This window comes from Myotis brandtii, unplaced genomic scaffold (genome assembly GCF_000412655.1).
Source record: "Myotis brandtii unplaced genomic scaffold, ASM41265v1 scaffold32, whole genome shotgun sequence".
NCBI lineage: Eukaryota > Metazoa > Chordata > Mammalia > Chiroptera > Vespertilionidae > Myotis > Myotis brandtii.
In genome coordinates, this window is record NW_005362269.1 from 1,752,121 (window position 1) to 1,772,001 (window position 19,881).

At 47.7% G+C, this 19,881-nt stretch overlaps 1 protein-coding gene across 1 annotated transcript; it reads left to right on the forward strand.

Annotated features, from left to right (window-relative positions):
• Positions 1–3,810: 3,810 nt before the first annotated feature.
• On the forward strand, positions 3,811–16,488 carry MYOZ3 (myozenin 3). The gene is made up of 6 exons (XM_014543100.1): positions 3,811–3,890; positions 5,462–5,523; positions 10,901–11,055; positions 12,082–12,211; positions 12,649–12,811; positions 15,665–16,488. Exons 2-6 carry the CDS (start codon positions 5,463–5,465, stop codon positions 15,831–15,833), a joined length of 678 nt encoding a protein of 225 aa, XP_014398586.1. The 5' UTR covers positions 3,811–3,890; position 5,462; the 3' UTR covers positions 15,834–16,488.
• The last annotated feature ends 3,393 nt before the right edge of the window (positions 16,489–19,881 follow it).

Here is a 19,881-nt window from a genome sequence, read left to right on the forward strand (position 1 = left end):
CACACACACACACACAGGCCCCTGGCCTTGGAAGAGTTGATGCATTCCAGGGTTCCATACTTCTCCCTCCCTTCCTGGCTCTGCTCTCTGGAGTCTGGCAAATGAGGGGTATGTTCAGAAGATCCTAGGCCTAAGTTCCCTATCCAGGTCCTGGCTTGACCATCCTCCTTCCTGGCTCCAAGTCCCAGGCAGTAGCAGCTGTTTTCCATCCCTGCCCAGACAAGCTCTATTTTTACCACCGTGACCTTTAGTGAGGTCTCCCAGGCCAGCTCAAGGTGCCCCGCTCCTCTGGAGAGAAAAGGCAGGAAGATTCCTCCTCCCAGATCTCTCTTATAGTTTTCTCCCTCCCAGCTCAAACTGCCCAGGGCATCTTAACTGCAGCCCAAGAAGAGAGCTCTACCGCAATGATTTCCCCCAGGCCCAGGACTTGGGCCTCTAGAAATGCTATAGGTGCCTCCAACCCATCTATCCCTTCTAGGCCCTTTCATGGCAGCCCTTTCAAAGCTGAGCCCTTTCAGAGTTGACATGGAGCTCTCTGCTAGCCTGTGGCTTTACCTGATGGCCCTGAGTTTGAGGTTGACCACATGGAAAGAGGGAAGCAAAGATTTCCTTGTTATAGGATGTACGCAAGCAGTGGCCAGATGCACAGAAGAAATTCTAGTAGAAAATGGATTGGCTCAGATGACCTGAGGGCTCTTCCAGTCCTGAAATGCATTCCACAGTATTAGGAAGGGAAGGAGAGTACTAGTGGAGAATTGGATGGGCAGAATTCAGGGGCAGGTGAGCTTGGGTGGGTGAGTGAGAAGTTAGACCAGAGCCAACCTATGTTTCTGGTTTCTTAGGAAGCACCCACTCTTCAGTTCCAGGCCCCAGCATCCATATCATACCCAGATGAGTAGGCACTATTCTATCTCTTTCCCATTGCACTCTGGCCTAGCTAATACCCAGTACCCAGTGACCTTGGGGAGCCTGGCAGCAGACTCTAGCATGTCCCTTAAATCCTGGTGGCTCTGACTCCAATCCCCAGAGGGACATGGGAAGGAATTGGCTAAGTTCCACAGTTTCCAGAGTTGGCTGTGATGCCCTCTAGAAGTTCAGAATATTTACTTTAGGATATTAAGTGCGGGGGTGCAGGTGGGGGTGGTGGTGTTAGAACTGGCTGAAGATCAGAGGTGTGTAGGTGAAAGGATACCAGGATGTTGCTAAAGATGAAGGATAGAGTGTGATTTTGGGTTGGGGTAGACTTACCCTAACCCAAACTCACTTGTTAGACCTGGAACCCTTAAGTGAAGCTAGGAGAAGCTGGGGATCAGGATGTGACTGGGGTGCTTTGGAATAAAGAAGTGATCCCAGAGGGTTCCTAGGGTATAAGGATTGGGAACACGGGCTCTGTTGGTGGGAAGATGAGGGGGTCAATGATGAGTGACCACATTTACCAAAGTCCTCACCTGCTTCAGGGTCCCTTGTAACATAGAAGCCAAACTAAGGCCTGTTTCAAAGAAGAGACATTATTAGGCCACTGGCTGAGACAGTGGCATAGAACAGCTACTTCTACCTGCATTTACACAAAGAGCCAGCAGGAGGCAGCCTTGGAAAGCTGCAGTTCTGTCTGGCTATTCCCTTGCTTCACTGCCTTCTCCCTATCTTCTCCTCTAACCCACTAGAGATTGCCTGTGTCCTGTCTCTTGTCTCCTATAGAATTCAGCTCTGGCCCTAAATAAATGCTTCCTGAATCCTTTTGCCTCCTGGGTCATTTTCGGCTGTGTCTAAAGCCCTTCCTTTCTCCCCAACCACGGGACAGTCCATTGGACTTAGGGTGGATGAGAATGTTTGATACACATGGGATGGGAGCTTGAGAAGTAGCAACCATGAGGAGAGATAGGGAACAACATAAAAACTCCAGGCCATAGAGATGTCACTGAGTTGAAGTCCTGGTTCTATCGTCTACTAGCTAGGTGACCCAGGGTAAACCCACTCCTTTTCTCTTTAGGCCTCAGCTTCCCTATCTGTGTAATGAGTGAGCTGGGCTAGCTGATGTCTCAGGGTGGTATTGCCCAGGCCCTGACCACAAGACACTGCCACTGGAGTGTGCAGGGCCAAGCTGGGGCAGGGCTCAGTGCTCTGGGCTGCTTCCTCAGAAGCAGGTCAGAGCTCCAGGCAAGAGCAGGAGGTAATGTTCAAGTCCAGACAATCCTAGTGAGAGCAGGACAAACCATTAGGAGTGCTCCTCTCCTGATGGGGGCATCCTTTGCCCGAAGAAGGGAACTGTGGCCCCGCTCCCAGGTGAGGCCATGCCTGCCCTAGGAACATTCCTCACCTTCCTATCTGGACGCTCAGGCCCTGCAGAGGCTGAGCAGAGGAACCCAAGTGGAAGGAAGCTGCACCCAGGCCGTCCACAGCAAAGTCCAGGCTCTTCCTAAGGTTGTCAGAAATACGTCCTTAGACAGTGTCTGTCACACAGGTACAGATCTCCCTGCCCAGACCCTGTACATCCTTGCTGCTCCCACCCTTCCATGGGAGTAGTTGGTATGCCTCTCCCCCAATCTTTATTTTTAGCTGGAACCTTCCCTGAATGCAGTATCCCCCCTGCCCAATCTGCTCCTCCTGTTACCTTCCTTAGTCACCTAAGCCAGACACCGGAGTGGCCCTCTCCTCAACTCCCACATTCAATCTCTCACAAGGACCTAGTGATTCCCCAAATACCCCTCAAATCCCTCTCCTCCTATGGATGCCCTCTGTCACTGCCCATTAAGCCACCCCATCCCTCCCCTGACCATAGTGAAGGCCTGCCTCCAGTATGACCCCTTCCCCGCCCCCCCCACCCCCCATTTTCCATATGGCAGCCAGAGATATCTTTGGAAAAATGCCAATCTGACCACTCCATCCCACCACTTTAAACTCTTCACGGCTCTTTATAAAGCACACTTGCCTTTTGAAAAGCTTGCTGTGATCTGGCCCCTGCCCACCTGTCTGGCCTCATCTCTCAGCACTGCCCCACCCCCCAGTTCTGGCTCTACTTGCCGACCTCCTACCATCTTTATACATGACCCGGCCTCTGCCTGCAATTCCTGTGTCCTCTCTCTGCCCAGTGAACTCCCACTCAGCCTTCAAGGCCCAGCTCAAATGTCTCTTCCTCTGGGAAGCCTTCCCCACCCCCAGGCTGAGCTGATGGCACCCTCCCCTGGGTCCTCCCAGAGCATTTCCCATGATGCGTCTCAAAGGCTTATTTACGGGCCTGACTTGGGCCTGGCTGAGCTCCTTGAGCACGGAGTCCTGCCTTATTTATTTACAGTCCATAGAGGCTCAGAGAATGTGAGAAGGTGGAGGGAGAGAAGAAGGAAGGAGGCAGAAAGAAGAGAAGGCAGGAAAGAAAGAATAAGTCAAACAAAGATACTGAAGGACAATTCATCCATCCACCCATCCATCTACCTATCCATCCATCCATCCATCCTTCCATCCAACAAATATCTATGGTAATCCTATCAGGCTCCATTCTAGGCACTAAGGATACAATTAGCAAGCTCAAGTGACCGGAGACTGACTCTCAGCATTTCCAGGTGACTTTGGTGTGTGCATATGAACGTTTGTGTGTTCGTGTGTGCAAAGCCTTCTGTCGGCAAGGGCCTGCTGCTGGGGCACCTGTCTTCCCTGGGGCCTGGTGCTTTTAGCATCTGTCCCTGGATCCTGTTGCAGCCCGAAATAAGGCTGTGAGCCACAACAAGGCAGGAACAATTCGTCAGCTGAAGCCAGAGCTGGCTGCAGGGCACACTCAGCTCTCTGACTGCCCAACGGCTGCACAGACACTGACCACCCAACTCTCAGCTCCTCGACAGAGGTGTTAATCTTGAGGGTCTGATATTCTCTCTGCCCACGGTGGTCCCAGCGCACAGGTACCAGGATCCTAGGGGAATTTGAGGAGCTGTGGGGAGTGGGTGGAGGAGATGAGCCAATTCCCAGAGCCCCTTCCTGTCCAAGAAGGGGAAGGGACTGCAGAGTCTGGGGAGTGTGGGGCCTTGTTGAAGCCTGAATCCTGAGTTGGGAAGGGAGGGATTCTAAGCCTAGGTTACTCTAGGTTAAATGGGGAAGGGGTGGCTAGGATTCATGGTGGGGGTTAGCTAATGGCTCTGCTCAGGATTCCAAGATTTTTAGGGAGTAGAGGGAAGTAGGGTGCCTGTCTGGAAAATGAGGGGCCCTTCCCAATGTATGTGAATTTCTGAAAAGGGGGGTGATGATTGAGAAACAGGTCTGCGGACTGTGGAGTCCTTAGGGGTCACAGCCGGAGCTCTCTCAATCATCTCATGACCCTCACCCAAATGCGTGCAGACGTGCTCATGTTTGAATCATTTTAGGGGGCTCACGGATGCTTTTGAAGCCCATCCATGGATCCCCATGATCTAGCCCAACCCTTTATGTTACAGAGGGGGAAACTGAGTCACAGAGCTGGAAAGCAACTTGCTCACAGTTATAGAGGGAGTCAGAGACACTGATTAGCTGCCAAGCTACCCAGCTCAGTGCCCACTGACCTAGGCTGGGAGTGAGTGTGGGGGTACAGACGGTAGGAAGGAATATAGGAAAATCTGGAAAAAAGCAGAGGTGTGTAACAGGGGTGTGTAATCTGTTGGGGGTTCAAAGGATCTGCCTCCTCTTTTGGGGGGCAAGTTTGGGGATTTGGACTTGGGGCCTGCAGGGGTTTGGGGGAGGTTCTGAACCTCATTTTATTTGCAAATTTCCTAGAAAGTGTCATGAGATACAAATGGGGGGGGGGTGGAGGAGGAGAAAGAGAAGGGTGAGAAAGAAGAGAGCACCATGGGGTACTAGACTTATTGGGGTGATCACTTTGTAAGTTGTATAACTATCTAATCACTATGCCATACACCTAAAACTAATATAATTTTGTGTGTCAACTGTAATTTTAAAATAAAAACATTATTAAAATAAAAGGGAGCATCATGAAAGTCAGTTCTGGGGTGAGGGTATAGGAGGGGATGATGGTTTTCTCAGCTTCCTTGGACCAGCCTGTGCCCTCAAGTCTTAGGGCCAAGTACTAGGGAAAGGAAGGGAGGGCCAGCCTTGCAGACCCCAGTGTCACCCATGCCTATCCACCTATACCCCTTCTCCCCCTGATGTAAACCTCCAACTTCTTTCAGCCACTGATCAGAGCTCACCTACATCAGTGGATGAAAATAGTTTGAGACCCCCACCTCCCACCCGTAATGTCCCAGAGTTTACCCCCTAAAGAGAGAGTGCTTCTCTAGCTGCATGGAAGCACTGAGCATCTCCCTCACCCTCCCTGGACTCAGCCTCCTCCTCTGTATGTAGAGACCCCAAAGGCCCACCCAGCTCAGACAGCCCTTGCTTGAGACCTTGGGGTGGGCTGGAGTTGAGTGGGCCAGGGACTTGAAGGAGGCCTGGGAGGGCAATGGAGGCGGCCTGGCCCATTTGTGGATCATCTCATCTACAGGATGATCCCCAAGGAGCAGAAGGAGCCAGTGATGGCTGCCATGGGGGACCAAGCTGGACCAGGTAAGGTGGACCCAGCCTTTGTGCATTCCTCAGACCCCATCCTTTTTTGGTCCCAGATTGCAGTCACTCAGGTCTGCTGGCCCCAGGCCTACAAAAACAGGTGTGAGTTCCAGGCCAGCCCCAAGGGAGTGCCTGTGGAATCTGCTACCTGGGCTGGAAGCTCCCCAAAGCATTGGGAAGGGCATTGCCCTGCTGTCCTCACACCCAGAAGCTGCAGTTGCGTGCCCTAGACCAAGCCTGGCCCCAGCTAAGTCCTTGCCTCAGTCTCAAATGGAACTGGGCGGGCTCTGATCCCAGATCCAGCCTTAACTGCAGACCCAAGCTCCCCACACGCTTGTCCTTGCTTGTTGAAACTGCGTCTCACCGAGTCCCCACGGCAAGAGACAGGGGTTGGGGGGAAAGTGGGCAGGTGGCAAGAACAGGCTACCCCAGTTGGACTCAAACCATTTCATTTAAAAACCGACTCATCCTAATGCATAAATCATCTAAAATACACATTTATCAACTTTATAAGACCTCTCAGAACTCTTGGCATAATTTTGGAGTCTATTTACTTGGCCTACTTTAGAGCATTTCAAGAATTTAAAAAAAGCAAATTCAACTAAGTCAGGCCTCTCAAACTTTCATGTCAATAACAGTGACATGGTGTTGGTTAAAATGCAGATTGCCAGCATCCACCCCAGGGGTTCTGACTCAGTGGACCTGGGGAGGGGGCCATGCATTGCCTTTTAGACCAGCACCTGGGTTATTCCGACACAGATGGACAGTGAGCCGAGCTCTGATAAACCCTAAGTTCACTGCTAGGTTTTGCCTAAGAAGTACTTAAGCATATGTGAGTCGTCCTCTTAACCTGTTTTATGTGTTCTTGCCTCCTTTTGTGGGAGTCAAGTTTTTTCTTTTATTCCATGATTTCATGTGCTGAAACACACAACTTTGTGAAGTGTTGGTTGGTGCTCTAACCAGAAGAATAGGGCTATGCATTCTCTCTTCTAAGCAATTAATTTGATCCCAAAATATTGGCACACATCATTTATGCCAGACTGGAAATATGTAAAATGTTGACTATTGCTATGTTATTACTTAAAGACAATTTTGAAACTAAAGAAAAATATAAAGTAAAAAAAACAAAACAAAAACTACCTCATGGTTTTGCTACCAAAAGACACCCATTGCAGAGTAAGAATAATGAAAATACCATTACTGTGTGCTTACCATGTGTCAGATACTGTGCTAAGAGCTTTGATGCTTTATGTTACATGACCTCCACAACAACTCTGTCAATTAGACATTATTATCACCATTTAGCAGATGAGAAACTGAGGCCCAGAGGAGATAGGTGGTCACACATCCTGGTAGGTGATATAACCGAGATTTCACTCCAAATCTGCTTCTTTACTATATGGTTATACAAATAACACATCTATACATATAAAAGCCTAAGCGACCAGCCAACCGGCTGGTAGCTATGACACACACTGACTACCAGGAGCTGCTGAGCTGCGGTGACTTGGCAGCTGTGGTTCTCGGGTGATGCACCGGAACCAGAGAGGAGGGAGCCCGATTCTGGGCTGTGTCACCCGAGAACCACCTCTCGCAATCTGGGACCCCTCAGGGGATGTGAGGGAGCCAGTTTTGGCCCAATCCCCACAGGCCAGGCCGAGGGACCCCACTGGTGCACACATCCATGCACTGGGCCTCTAGTCATTTTAGAAAATATTCAGACAAAACAGACATGAAGGACTTTGAAAGTGAAAGTTCCTTCTAGTAGAACCATCTGGAGATAACCAATGTTCTAGTATTTGTGTCAATCCTTTTTCTGTTCATATATAAACATATTTATATAAATGCAAATACACACGTGTGGTCTAAAGACTATACACTGTGTTCTTCAACTTAAATTTCTTTTCACTTAGCAGCATACCACAGACTCCTTTCCATCCTCACCACCTCCCCCTGCTTCCCTAGCATGTCATATGTTATATATATTTATATTCATACAAACCTTCAAATGGTGTCATGAAGGCTCGTCTCAGGGTGGAACCCTTAGGAGCAGAGCCTGAGGATTCTTGAGCAAGTGACTTATTGAGGTTGCACTCTCAGGAGAAGGGAAGTGAAGTAGGACAGACAGGGCAGGGGAAATTGCTGAGCAAGGATGTGGGCTCAGCTGTAGCTCAGATTCAGTCTGACCCTGGGGGTGCCACAGAATTCATCCCATCTTCAGCAAGGATCATGACCCCTTCTGTTCACTTGGGCAGTTCTTTGCAGAAGGTGGCAGTTGTGGGCTGTCAACCACTGATAAAGGGCACCTTGGCAGCATCCACCACAGACTGATCCCAGGTTTCGTAATTTGAAACCTCACTGTAATAAACCTTCTTGTACTTATATCTTCGGCATATTTATTCCATTTTTCTCCCCAAGAATGAATGCCAGAATTGCTTAGTGAAATGGGTTTTGTCTATAGCTTTTTTTCTTTTCTTTTTTTAAAAAAATATTAAGCTCTGTTTGTCTGCATAATATTTGAGAATATAATGCCAGGAGACTTTTTGTTATGTATTTGTTTTTTATGTTTTTGTTTCTTTCTCTTTTTTTGTATTTTTAAGTGTGCAGTACATTTTCTTGTTTTAAAAAAATAACAGTGCAAACAATTACAGTTTCTAGCCCTCCATCTTTTTATGTCCCATAAGTCATCACTGCTAATATTAGACATGGTCCTTGCAGATTTTTCAATGCATGTATGAACATATATTTATTTTTTTAAATATACAAGTGGGACCTTAGAATATAGATTTTTTTGAAACGTACTTTTCCCCCTTCTAACCTACAGCAGATTTCTTTATGCCCCTAACATGTAGAAGGTCCTCTCTCTATATCTGCTGAAAGAATGAAAAAAACATCAACCCTAACCGGTTTGGCTCAGAGGATAGAGCATCGGCCTGTGGACTCAAGGGTCCCAGGTTCGATTCCAGTCAAGGGCATGTACCTTGGTTGCGGGCACATCCCCAGTGGGGAGTGTGCAGGAGGCAGCTGATCGATGTTTCTCTCTCATTGATGTTTCTAACTCTCTATCCCTCTCCCTTCCTCTCTGTAAAAAAACAATAAAATATATTTTAAAAAAAAATGTTCATCTGTGAGATTCCGGTTACTGCCACAGTGCGATGTTTCTAATCTATCCCTCTCCCTTCCTCTCTGTAAAAAATCAATAAAAAAATATATTAAAAAAAGAAAAAGAAAAAAACATCAACCTCCTTTTTTAAAAGGCTCTGTAGGAATCCACTGAATGGAATGAGTCACAGCCCCTGACTGGCCTCAGTGCTGCCTGGTGACCATGTCCATCTCCCCGGCCTGTTCACCCACCCATGCTACTCTCAGAAAACTTTGGCAACCTCTCTCCTCAACCCTCCAATGCCTCCTCCCCCATCTTCATTCTCAGTTAATGACCTTATTTCACTGAGAAAAGTGAAGTCACCAGAAGAGAACATCTGCAAGCTGCCCCCTCCACAGCTGTCCATTGCTTGGCCTTATGTCCATGTTCTCAGTTTTCCTTCCTGATGTGGTAGATGAACTCTCCTTGCCAGTCTGAAGCCAATCCTTCTAGTTGGGCACTGGATGCCCTCCCTCCCTCTCTCTTACTCAAGGACAGATATTTCTTCAGTAATTCTCCACTCTCTCTATTGCACTGTCAAATTTTCCCATCAGCTAACAAACATGCTGTTATTTCTCCCTCTTTAGAAACAAACAAATAAACAAGCAACCCCTCCTGATTGCACAGCTGCCTTCAGCCAAGGTCTAGAGCAGTGGTCGCCAACCGGTGGTCCGTGAGGTCGGAAGGGTTGGAGACCGCTGGTCTAGAGCACAGCTCCTCAAAGCAGTTGTCTCTACTTTCTTCCCCTTCTCTTCTTCTAACATTTTACCAAGCCAATTTCCAAACACACGTAAAAGGAGAGTGCAAATCCCCATGGCCCTCCTTTCATTCCCGGAATCCAAAGCAAATCCCAAAGAGTATGTCATCTCATGCTCTAAATACTTCCGAATGCATAAAAATCATAAAAATGACTTCCTTACACACCACAAAGTTATCAGCACACAAAACAAAATTAGCAATACTAATAACCAGTCTCAGTCAACTTTCTCCAATCTTCTACTTTGTTATAATGAGGATTCAAATAAGGGCCATTGTTTCTATTTGGTTGCTATGTCCCTAAAATCTCCTTTAATCTAAAACAACCCCCACTTATTTTTCCCATGTCACTCACTCTTTTGAAGAAACCAGGCCAGTTGCCCTGTAGAATGTTCCACGTCCTAGATTTGGCTCATTGCTTCCTCGTGGTGTGGCCCAACGGTTCCTCTGTCCATTTTCTCTTGAACCCTCTCCAATAAGGCTTTGACACCCAATACTTCCCAGCAACTGCTTCTGTGAAGATCACCAATAGTAACGGCACATTACTAAATATCATTATCAATTTAGCCCTCATCTTACTTGACACATCAGCAGCATCTGAGTCTGTTGATCAGCTCATCTTCCTTGAAATGCTTTAATCATTTGGTTTCCAGGACACCATGCTCTAGATTTCCTCCTGCCTCACTGGGTGCTCCTCCCGGGCTCCAGGGCTGTGTCATTCCGCCATCTAAATGTTGGAGCCCCAGGCTATAAACTGGCTATTGTCTCAACTATAAGAGGAGAAATAAGTGTGATGTTCTTCATTGAAAACATCACACTTATTTCTCTTCTTATGCCCCAATCTTTATCTCAGGTCAGTTACCTCCCATGAACTCGAGTCTCTCCACATGGACACATACAAGTCTCTTTAAACCTTATATGCCCAATTTTGAAGAAATTAGGGGGCCTTAAATATGTAGTAAGCATTATATAAAACAGAAATTTGCTCACTTGGAAAGGTGGAGATCTTAAACTGAATTCCCAACTCTCCCCACAGTTTCTCCTCCTCCAGACCTTCCACATCTCAGGGAGTGGCCGCTCCAACCTTCCAGTGACTCGGGCCAGAAAGCCTGCTGTCGCCCTCCACTCTACCCTCTCTCTTTCGTATCCCTTACCCAGGGCTTACCTTTAAAGATATCGACGACCTGGCCATTTCTCACTACCTCCACCGCTGTGGGCAAAGAGCTGCACAGGAAATCCATGGAATAAGTAAATACAAATGGCTAAAGGACATCTGAAACGATGCTCATTTCACTGTTAAACACATGCAAATTAAACTCTGAGGTGTCATCTCTGCCCACCAGGTGGACAGAGTCCACTGAATGATGGCACTCAGCGTTGGCAAGTGTGGGGAGAAGCCGGCATTCTCACACACCACGGACAGTGCCATGAGGAGATATCCTTAGAAGTGTCTCTGAGTGGCCTGGCCTCTCCCTGCAGTCCCTTTGCTGGACCTGGGCAAGAAGCTGAGCATGCCCCAGGACTTAATGATGGAGGAGCTATCGCTACGCAACAACCGAGGATCCCTCCTCTTCCAGAAGAGACAGCGCCGTGTGCAGAAATTCACCTTTGAGCTTGCTGCCAGCCAGCGGGAGGTAAGACGCCATTGTGCTCATAGGGAAACTGAGGCCCAGAGAGGCCAGCGGTTTGCCTAAAACCAAATAGCCAGGTGAGGACCTCTGGCACCTGGGCAGTCCCTCAAGCTCCAGCTAGAGAGGGCTGTGATATTCCCATCAGACTGACCCCCTGGCCTTGCTGTGTGAACCTAGAAGTTTTGTCTTCAATGCACATCTCTCTCCCAAGACAAAATATAACATGGAGTGGGCAGGGGGAGCTGCAGAGTGAAGGGGCTCCAGCTCCTACCAATAGTGCTGAAAAATAGTCATGTGTGCTGGGCTGAATTTGCAGCAAGCTAAATTAGATTCGACCTGATCTAAGATGGAAAACACAGAATGCCCCTTTCTCTGCTTCCCACTGGAAGAAGGACAAGACCGCAGACCAGTCAGCTGGTAGGGAACGGAGGCAAGGATGCTTATCCTCAGGCTTCAAAAAGGCAGCAGGCAGTTTCGGCCACCCTAATGAACGCAGGGGCATCTCATCCGTACTCCACCCAATTTCTGGATAAGACAGGAGGCAACTGAGTTTTATGGCAGAATAATGAAGATAACAAACACTTACCTTTGCTATGTATCTAAGGTAGCTAAGAACTTAAATGTTATCAGCTCATTTTTCGCTCAAAAAGTGAGATTATCATCATCTCCATTTCACAGAGAGGGAAACTGAGTTCAGGGAGGTTATTTGCCCAGGGTTAATATTATAGTAGCAACTATATACAAAGTATCTCTCTGTCCTGGGCACTGGGTTTAGGGCACTGCACAATTCACTCATAACACGCCCCCCAACATCTCCAGGAGGTAGGTGCTAGGATTATGTGCCCCTCTTTTTTGTGGAGGGTGATCCCTGGCCCCTTGCCTACCCCACTCCCAGACGGTGGCTGGAAGAGCACCTAGGGGACGGTGACTTGGAACAGCAGAACCAGGGACAGTGAGTGTGGAGGGAGACCCCACAAGAGGGACGCTGGGTGATGGGGTCTGGCAATATCAAGGCTATCCATTTCCCAGGTTGCCAACAGCCTGGAGTTGCAGAACTGCCACTCAGAGCTCCACATCTTCCCAGCCGGGGACCCTGAGGATGCCCAGCCTGAAGCTTCCCAGGTGAAGCGCGCCCCTAGCCCCAGCGCCCTGGCACCAGGTGAGTGGCCTCCCCAATCTGGACCAAAGAGGAAGGGCAGGGTTATGGGGTAGGAATCAGAGTGTGGGCACGCTGCTCCACAGTGGGGCAGGAAGAGAGCCCAGAGCATCTAGTCCACCCCCTTCCCTATCCGAACACACCCCCCCCTCCATGGACCTAACCCAAGAGGAGCAGCAACGCACCCCAGATCACACAGCAAGTCAAGATTAGAAGCTGAACCTCAACTGGTAATTCCCCTACTCCAATCCTCCTTGTTCCCAGAGATGGGGAAGGTTACCTTTTGAGGGAATAACTTTTGGCATCACCCTCCCTGCCACACCCCATATACACTCCCTTTTCCCACCTTCAGTCTTCCCTCCCCCAACCCCTTTCTGAGGTGGGTATGGGTGTTTGGGGGCCCAGGGAGAAAGGAACCCGAATGCCGTGCTCACCTCCAGGCTATGCCGAGCCACTCAAGAGCATCCCGCCAGAGAAGTTCAACCACACGGTCATCCCCAAGGGCTACCACTGCCCGTGGCAGGAGTTTGTCAGCTACCGGGACTACCAGAGCAATGGCCGAAGTCAAACTCCCAGCCCTGCACAGTATCGGAATTTCAACAAGTAAGGCAGGGTGGGCAGCTTGGGGAGAGAGCGGGAGGGTGCACAGGTGCCAATCATAACCACAGCAGTAGCTGAATTTCCTGAGCACTTTCTACATGCCAGGCTGTATCTGAACACGTTATAAACATTTATTGAGCTCTTGGCCTCAGCACATAGTAGGTCCTCAATAAATGTACAGGGACTGTGCCACACCTCTCATTGGATCCTCCCCACAACAGGGTGAGGCTGGTGCTACAGTTTTCCCTATTCTGCCTGTGAAGAGACCTGTTTAGAAATATCAGCAACCTGCCCAAAGTCCCAAAACAAGAACGTGCAGGGCAGGGCTGGGGTCCAAGTCTGGGCTGTCTCCAGAGCTTGGTTTCTTGTTCTCCATCACTACTGTGTGCCCCCTCTTTGATGCTCATAGAGGTATGCGTCCTTCCCGGGTGGGACCCCCAGATCTCACCCGTCCTAGATAGCGCAGCCTGTTCCTCATTTTCATCAATGCCTAGGAAGTGGCTTTGAGGCTGCACCAAAGCAGGGAGTAGCAGTGAGACGAATACTGGAGATGAGGGTCACAGAGGAGTGGTTTATACTGTTTACAGCATGGGGCCTCAACGTGGGCTTAAATGCAGATTCCTAACCTGACTGTGTGACCTTGGGAAAGTGACTTAACCTCTGAGCCTCCATTTCCCTATCTGTAAAATGAGACTATTATTGTACCTACTTCATAAGATTGTTGTGAGGATCACATAAGAAGCCATAGCCAAAGTTTCTGGCAAGCAATAAGCTCTCAATAAACAAGAGCTGCTATTATTATCATTATTATTTACAGGTTGAAATGATAGTTGGAAAAGCTAATGGGGAATAAAAGGATATATTTAACATTCTGCCCTGAGGGCTCAGAAACAAATCGTAGGGATCAAGACAGGAGCTTGGCACTGGAGGAAGACCTTGGGCTGGGGGATAGATTTCAATTGCAATTGGCTTCCTCAGACTGATGCTATTTCTGAAAAATGCTCCTCTGGCTTGGACCACAGTAAGTGTGAAAGTGGAGGGTCCGTGGAGAGGAGGCCACAGTCCAGCTCTTCTGGCATCTGCTCAGACCACACGTGGAGACTATGTCTGTCTGACAAAAATTGATGGGTGGCGCCAGGGCCTGGAGACCAGGCCCCCTGAGGAAGAGCTGAAGGAAATGGGGGTGATGAGCTTTGAGAGAAGACTGCTGAGGCGGCATGTGACTGCCCTCTAAGTCAGGGAGGGCCTTGATGGAAAGAATTATACCCAACGGGTGTTGTGTGAGCCATGAGCCATTGGCAGATGTTCTGGGGTCTCTCGCCAGCCAGGCCTGTGCTCTCTCACCTCCTGGGGCCGTCAGACCCTGCCTGCCCAGCTATTTAAAACCCTCAGCAGACATTCAGTCCTGACAGCCAGCTTCCAGGCTGGCCAGCTCAGGTTGCAGCCCCATCCATCTAAACCTCAGGTATGACAGACAGGCACATTCTCATCAGCAGAAGGGTCTTAGGGAGCCCTGAACCTAGATCCTTCTGGGGCAGAAGGGCCAACTGAGGCAGACTGAGGAGGAACAGCAGTGTTGGTGGCCAAGCTGTGCTCAGGAGCCAGGTCTCTGGGCTCCTAGTCAAGAGTCCAATTGTGAGGCTTGCATTGGCTTGGAAACATCCCAGCCTGTCCCTAGGGGGCCTGGCTGTTGCTGCCACAGCTGGGGTAGTCCAAGCAGAAACCCTGTCTCGGCTGGAACCCAGGCCCTGGCCCAAGTTTTGCCTTTCCACCCCAGGGGCAAGCACCCTCCTCTTCCCATTGGGCCCAGCTTGTGGAGAAAACAGCACATGATAAATGCTTTTTATTTCTCTTAAAATTAAAGAATAGTTTTAAAGTCACATACTTACATTCTCTTAAAAACAAACTATGCAACTACAAAAAGAAGGGTTTCTTTGTCCTCAATCCCAGTTTCCTTTCCAAAGGTAACATTGTTGTCAGGTTGGTGTGTAAGTTTTCAGAACATTTTCTAAGAGCAGCCACATACCTATAGGGGATATAGCATTGTTTTGTGTGTATACATGTGTTTTAATACTTTGCATCTTTTTGTAACTTGCTTGCTTTTTTCACTCAACATTACGCTTTTAAAATCTACCCTACTTTATATTGATCTTTTCATTCCTTTTGAGCTACTGTATAATATTCCATCATGTGACTACACTACTTCTGTTGTGTCCATTCCTCTGCCAATGGACCCTGGGTTGTTTCTGGCTTGTCACTAATCCCTGCTCGTATCTGCTTCCTTGTGCGTATGTGCATGTGCTTCCCGAAGCCATATGCTTACAGGTAGAGTTGCTGGATGGCAGAATTTGCATATTTTCAGATTAAAATGATCCTGCTAAACTATCCTCCAAGGGAGCGGCACCAGTGTGCCCTCCAAACAGTAGTATATGAGTGAAGCTCTGCCCCGTTATCCAATCATTTCTTCTTGCCAGTCTTATGGTTAGAAATGCAGGTCTGTTGTAATCTGCACTTCCCTGATTCTCAATGCTCTTTCTCGTCCTCCCCTTTTACTTCAGTTTGTGGCATGTTTCTCTGAGGGGAGATGAAAAGACAAAGGAAACACCCTGTTCCAACTCTGCTGCCTTCTGGAGCTTGCTTATGGAGAACCTAGAGTTCTGCTTAGGACAAGCCAATCCCAACTCTGAAAACTTGGCTCCAATTTCTAAGCAACAAGCCATCCCAAACCTTGCTGTACAGAAGGGAAAACTGAGTCCCGGAGAGAGGCAGGGAGAGGCCCCACCTAGACCCGCATGTCAGTGTGCTGCCATCTTGTTCCTTCCCAGCCCACCTCTCCTGCTGCTCTTCTTCCCCTAGGACCCCCGTGCCGTTTGGAGGACCCCTGGTGGGGGAGACCACGTCCAGGACAGGCACCCCCTTCCTCCCAGAGCTCACCAGTGGCTTGGAACTTCTCCGCCTCAGACCCAACTTCAACAGAGTGGCCCAGGGCTGGGTCCGAAACCTCCCAGAGTCTGAGGACCTGTAGCCCCAGCCTTCAGTCCCCGGTCTCAGAGTTTGGGGAATACCAGGAGCCAAGATTTGTGGACTGCACTTCACAGTTTACAAAGGGCCTTCACACACAAAACCTATTGCAAATGGCCTCAAAGGTCACAAAGTTCGGTAGTTCACAGATAATGGGGTTTAGAAAGTTTTTCCTTTTACTGAGATGCAGTTGTCTTTATTCATGCTCTAACATTTACTAAGCACCTACTATGTGCTAGACATTGTGACAGTTCCATGCAGAGGAGTCTGGTCCCTGACCTAGAGTAGGAAAAGATAGTAGGGAAGACAGATTTATAAAGCAGTAAATTATCTTAATTTTTCCTAAAGCACCTGAAAAACAAAATGTAGTGAGGCAGGGGAGGGCATCTTGAACCCTGGGTGTGTGTGTGGGTGGGGGCTAGGGGGATCAATTCCAGGGGATTTGAACAGGACTTCAGAGGAGGAGTAAGAGTCGATTAAGGGGAGAGGGTGTGCTCCAGGGGAGGCACTCTTGGCCAGTGGACCAGGGTAAGCTGGAAAGGTGGAGAACTGCCATAGGGCAGGGTGTTCCGGAGCAGGGAGAGCCTGTGTTTAAGCAGTTGGTGACTCCGTGGAACAGTGGTCGCCAACCGGTGGTCTGTGGACCACTGGTGGTTTGCGAGGTCCAAAAGGTTGGTGACTGCTGGTTTAAGGAAACCTTTGGAACAGCGTCACCAACCGATGGTCCGTGAGGTCCGAAAGGTTGGTGACCGCTGCCTTAGAAGGCCAGGTTGGGGTAAGCTGCAGTAAGAAAATGGGGAAGGTTCTTAAGCTGGGGAGTCAGGGATCTCAGTGGTTGTTATGTGGGCACAGATTGGAGTCAGGAAGCCTTCCAGGAGCAAGGCCTGAACTAGGGAGGTGGCCACGGGGATGGGAAGAAGGGACACCTCCCTGGGCACCTTGCAGGACAGGTGCAAAGTGGAGAACCTGTAAAGACTCCTTCCCACCTCCTTCTACTCACCACTCTGAGCAGGCCTTGGGTAGATCTTGCCTAGTTTCCTATAGGAGTCATTCAGGGCTCTACTCTGGCTCACTAGGAAGAGGAGAGAAAGGAATGCCTTAGTTCAAGTGGTAATGAGGATGTGGTGATGATGATGGCGGCTTTTTATTGGATGCCTCAGTGCTTCAGCTGCTAGGAGGTTCTCTATACATCCAATTTCTAAAATTCAGTACAACCCTAAAAAAAAGTATTGTCCCATTTTACAGATGTGAATATCCAGGCTCAAAAGGAGAAAAGGGCTTGTCCAGGGACAGAGCCAAAATAGATACTGTCCTATTCCAGTGGATGTCTTTTTGTACTGGGTGGCCAACCCATTGCCCGCTCACTCTGGAATCACCTCTTAATAGTGCCCTGCCTTAGAGTTTAGAGGTTAAGAGTGCAGGCTGGGAAGTCAGACTGAATGGGATGGTTCTAATTGCCACTTCCAGCCATTTCTCCCCTGTGGGCCTCTGTTTCTCACCTGTAAGAATAGTAGCCCCTGTAAGGGGTTGTTGCGAGCACAATGATGGACACATACATAATGAGCACTAGATCATTAGACTTCATGCAACTACTGCTCTGAACTGAAGAGATGATCTTGCAGTGGATGCAGCTTGAGAAGCAGGCCTAGGATGAGACCGGAGATCAGTAGAGCTGAAGCCTGAAGGGAAGGAAGCCTCTGATCACTGCAGGCTCCATTGGCCCATGAATCATCTCTTCCCCTTGCTTCCACCCGCCTCTTCCCCAACCCCATTTCTCTTGAGGAGATGAGAAGGCCAGGAATCCATCTGGTTCCCAGGGCATGTGGGATAGCGGTTACCTTTACCTTCTGCTCTGGACTTTCCCTGTGTCCCACACAGTCTCAAGGGGCAGCAGCCTGACTCCTAGAATTGTTTGCAATCAATGTGTCTTGAATTTGGGCACTGCTGTTTAAAGCCATGTTTCCATGCGCTGAAAACCAACCATTAAAGTGTCCTAAACAAAGAAGAGCATTACGACCACCTTAGGTTGGCTCTGCCATGCTCTGGAGGGTAATGGCAGCCACCACAGCACAGCTGACAAGAGCCTGATGGGGAGCCTGCTACACCCAAAGCAAATCCTCATTCCTTTCTTCTTTCGATAATATGACTTTCACTGATGTTGTTTAAAAAAAAAGAAAGAATTCTTACTGTAAAGATTTATATACAAACAAATAAAGGAAAAAGTAAAATGTGAAGGTATCTGCCCACATAGCTCCTCCCCTACAACACAGACCTTCCCGCCCTCCTGCACTCTGCCCCATTCCCACATACCATAGGTAACCACTGGTAGCAGCTTGGTGCTTCTAGAATTCTAGGATTATTTGAAGAGATAAATATGTACAGTGTATAGCTGCGTAAGTGCAAAGACATGTTTTTGTTTTCATGGGATCATACTGTATTATATTGTATTTTGCTTCTTTATTCAACAATAAGTAAAATGTGGATCCTGAAAAAGTCATGTCATTAACCTTTCATCTAATTTAAGGGCCCAAAACCCTTCATATAAAACTCTATACTTTTGCCTGTTTTGTTCTTTATGTAAATGAAATCATAGTGATATGGAAATGAAAAGGACCGAGAACAGCCAAAGCATTGGGAACCTGACATTAGACATAGCAGCCCTGAACATGAATGAACTACAGTTCCATGCAGCAATACAGAGACATCTCAGAAACAAAGTGGTAAGCAAAGGGAGACAGGTCCATATGCATATGTTTAGTGATGTAAGGCAGTGTTAAATAAAGTCAGGGTAGTGGTAACTTTGGGGGAAAGAAAGGGTTGTGCTTGTGAGAGGACAAACTTCTGGGAGAGCTGGACATTTTCTATTTCTATGATTGTGACACAGACATTGACTTTAACATACTTAATTTAGTTGTAAATTTGTGTTTTATGCACTTTTCTGTACATGTTATATTTTACTAAAATAATCCCTCCTTTTAAAAAAGTTAATAGATTAGTAGCAGATTAGATGAACATGAAGAATTCGTGAACTAAAATCAGCATTAAATATACTTGAAGAATTTGCAAACCCCCACAATGGGATGAAATGGACAAATTCTTAGAAAAATACAATCTCCCAAATCAAATCAGGAAGAATCAGAAAACCTGAATAGGCCAATAACAACTGATAAAATAGAAGCAGTAATCAAAAAAGTCCCAGCAAACAAAAGCCCTGATCTGGATGCATTCACAGAGGAGTTTTACTAAACATTCAAAGAAGAACTAACACCTATCCTCCTCAAACTATTCCAAAAAATCCAAGAGGGGGGAACATTTCCAAGCTTTTTATGAAGCCAGCATTATCCTACTTTCAAAACCAGATAAAAACACTACATAAAGAAAGAGAATTACAGGCCAATATCCCTGATGAATATAGATGCTAAAATCCTCAACAAAATATTAGCAAACTGGATCCAGCAATATATTAAAAAGATCATACACCAGGACCAAAGGGGATTTATTCTAGGATGCAAGGCTGGTACAATATTCGAAAATCAATGAACGTGATACATCACATGAACAAATTGAAAGACAAAAATCACATGATCATATCAATAGATGCAGAAAAAGCATTTGACAAAATCCAACACCCATTTTTGATAAAAACGCTCAGCAAAGTGGGAATAGAGGGAGCATATCTCATCATAATAAAGGCCATATATGACAAAACTACAGCCAACATCATACTCAATGGGCAAAAACTAAAACCATTTCCCCTAAGAACAAGAACAAGACAGGGATGTCTGCTTCACCACCCTTATTCAACATAGTACTAGAAGTTCTAGCCACAACGATCAGGTAAGAAGAAGAAATAAAAGGCATCCAAATTGGAAAGGAGGAAGTAAAACTCTCATTATTCGCCAATGACATGATATTGTATATTGAAAACCCCAAAGACTCCACCAAAAAACTACTAGATTTAAGAAATGGCCGAAACCAGTTTGGCTCAGTGGATAGAGCGTCGGCCTGCGGACTGAAAGGTCCCAGGTTCGATTCCGGTCAAGGGCATGTAC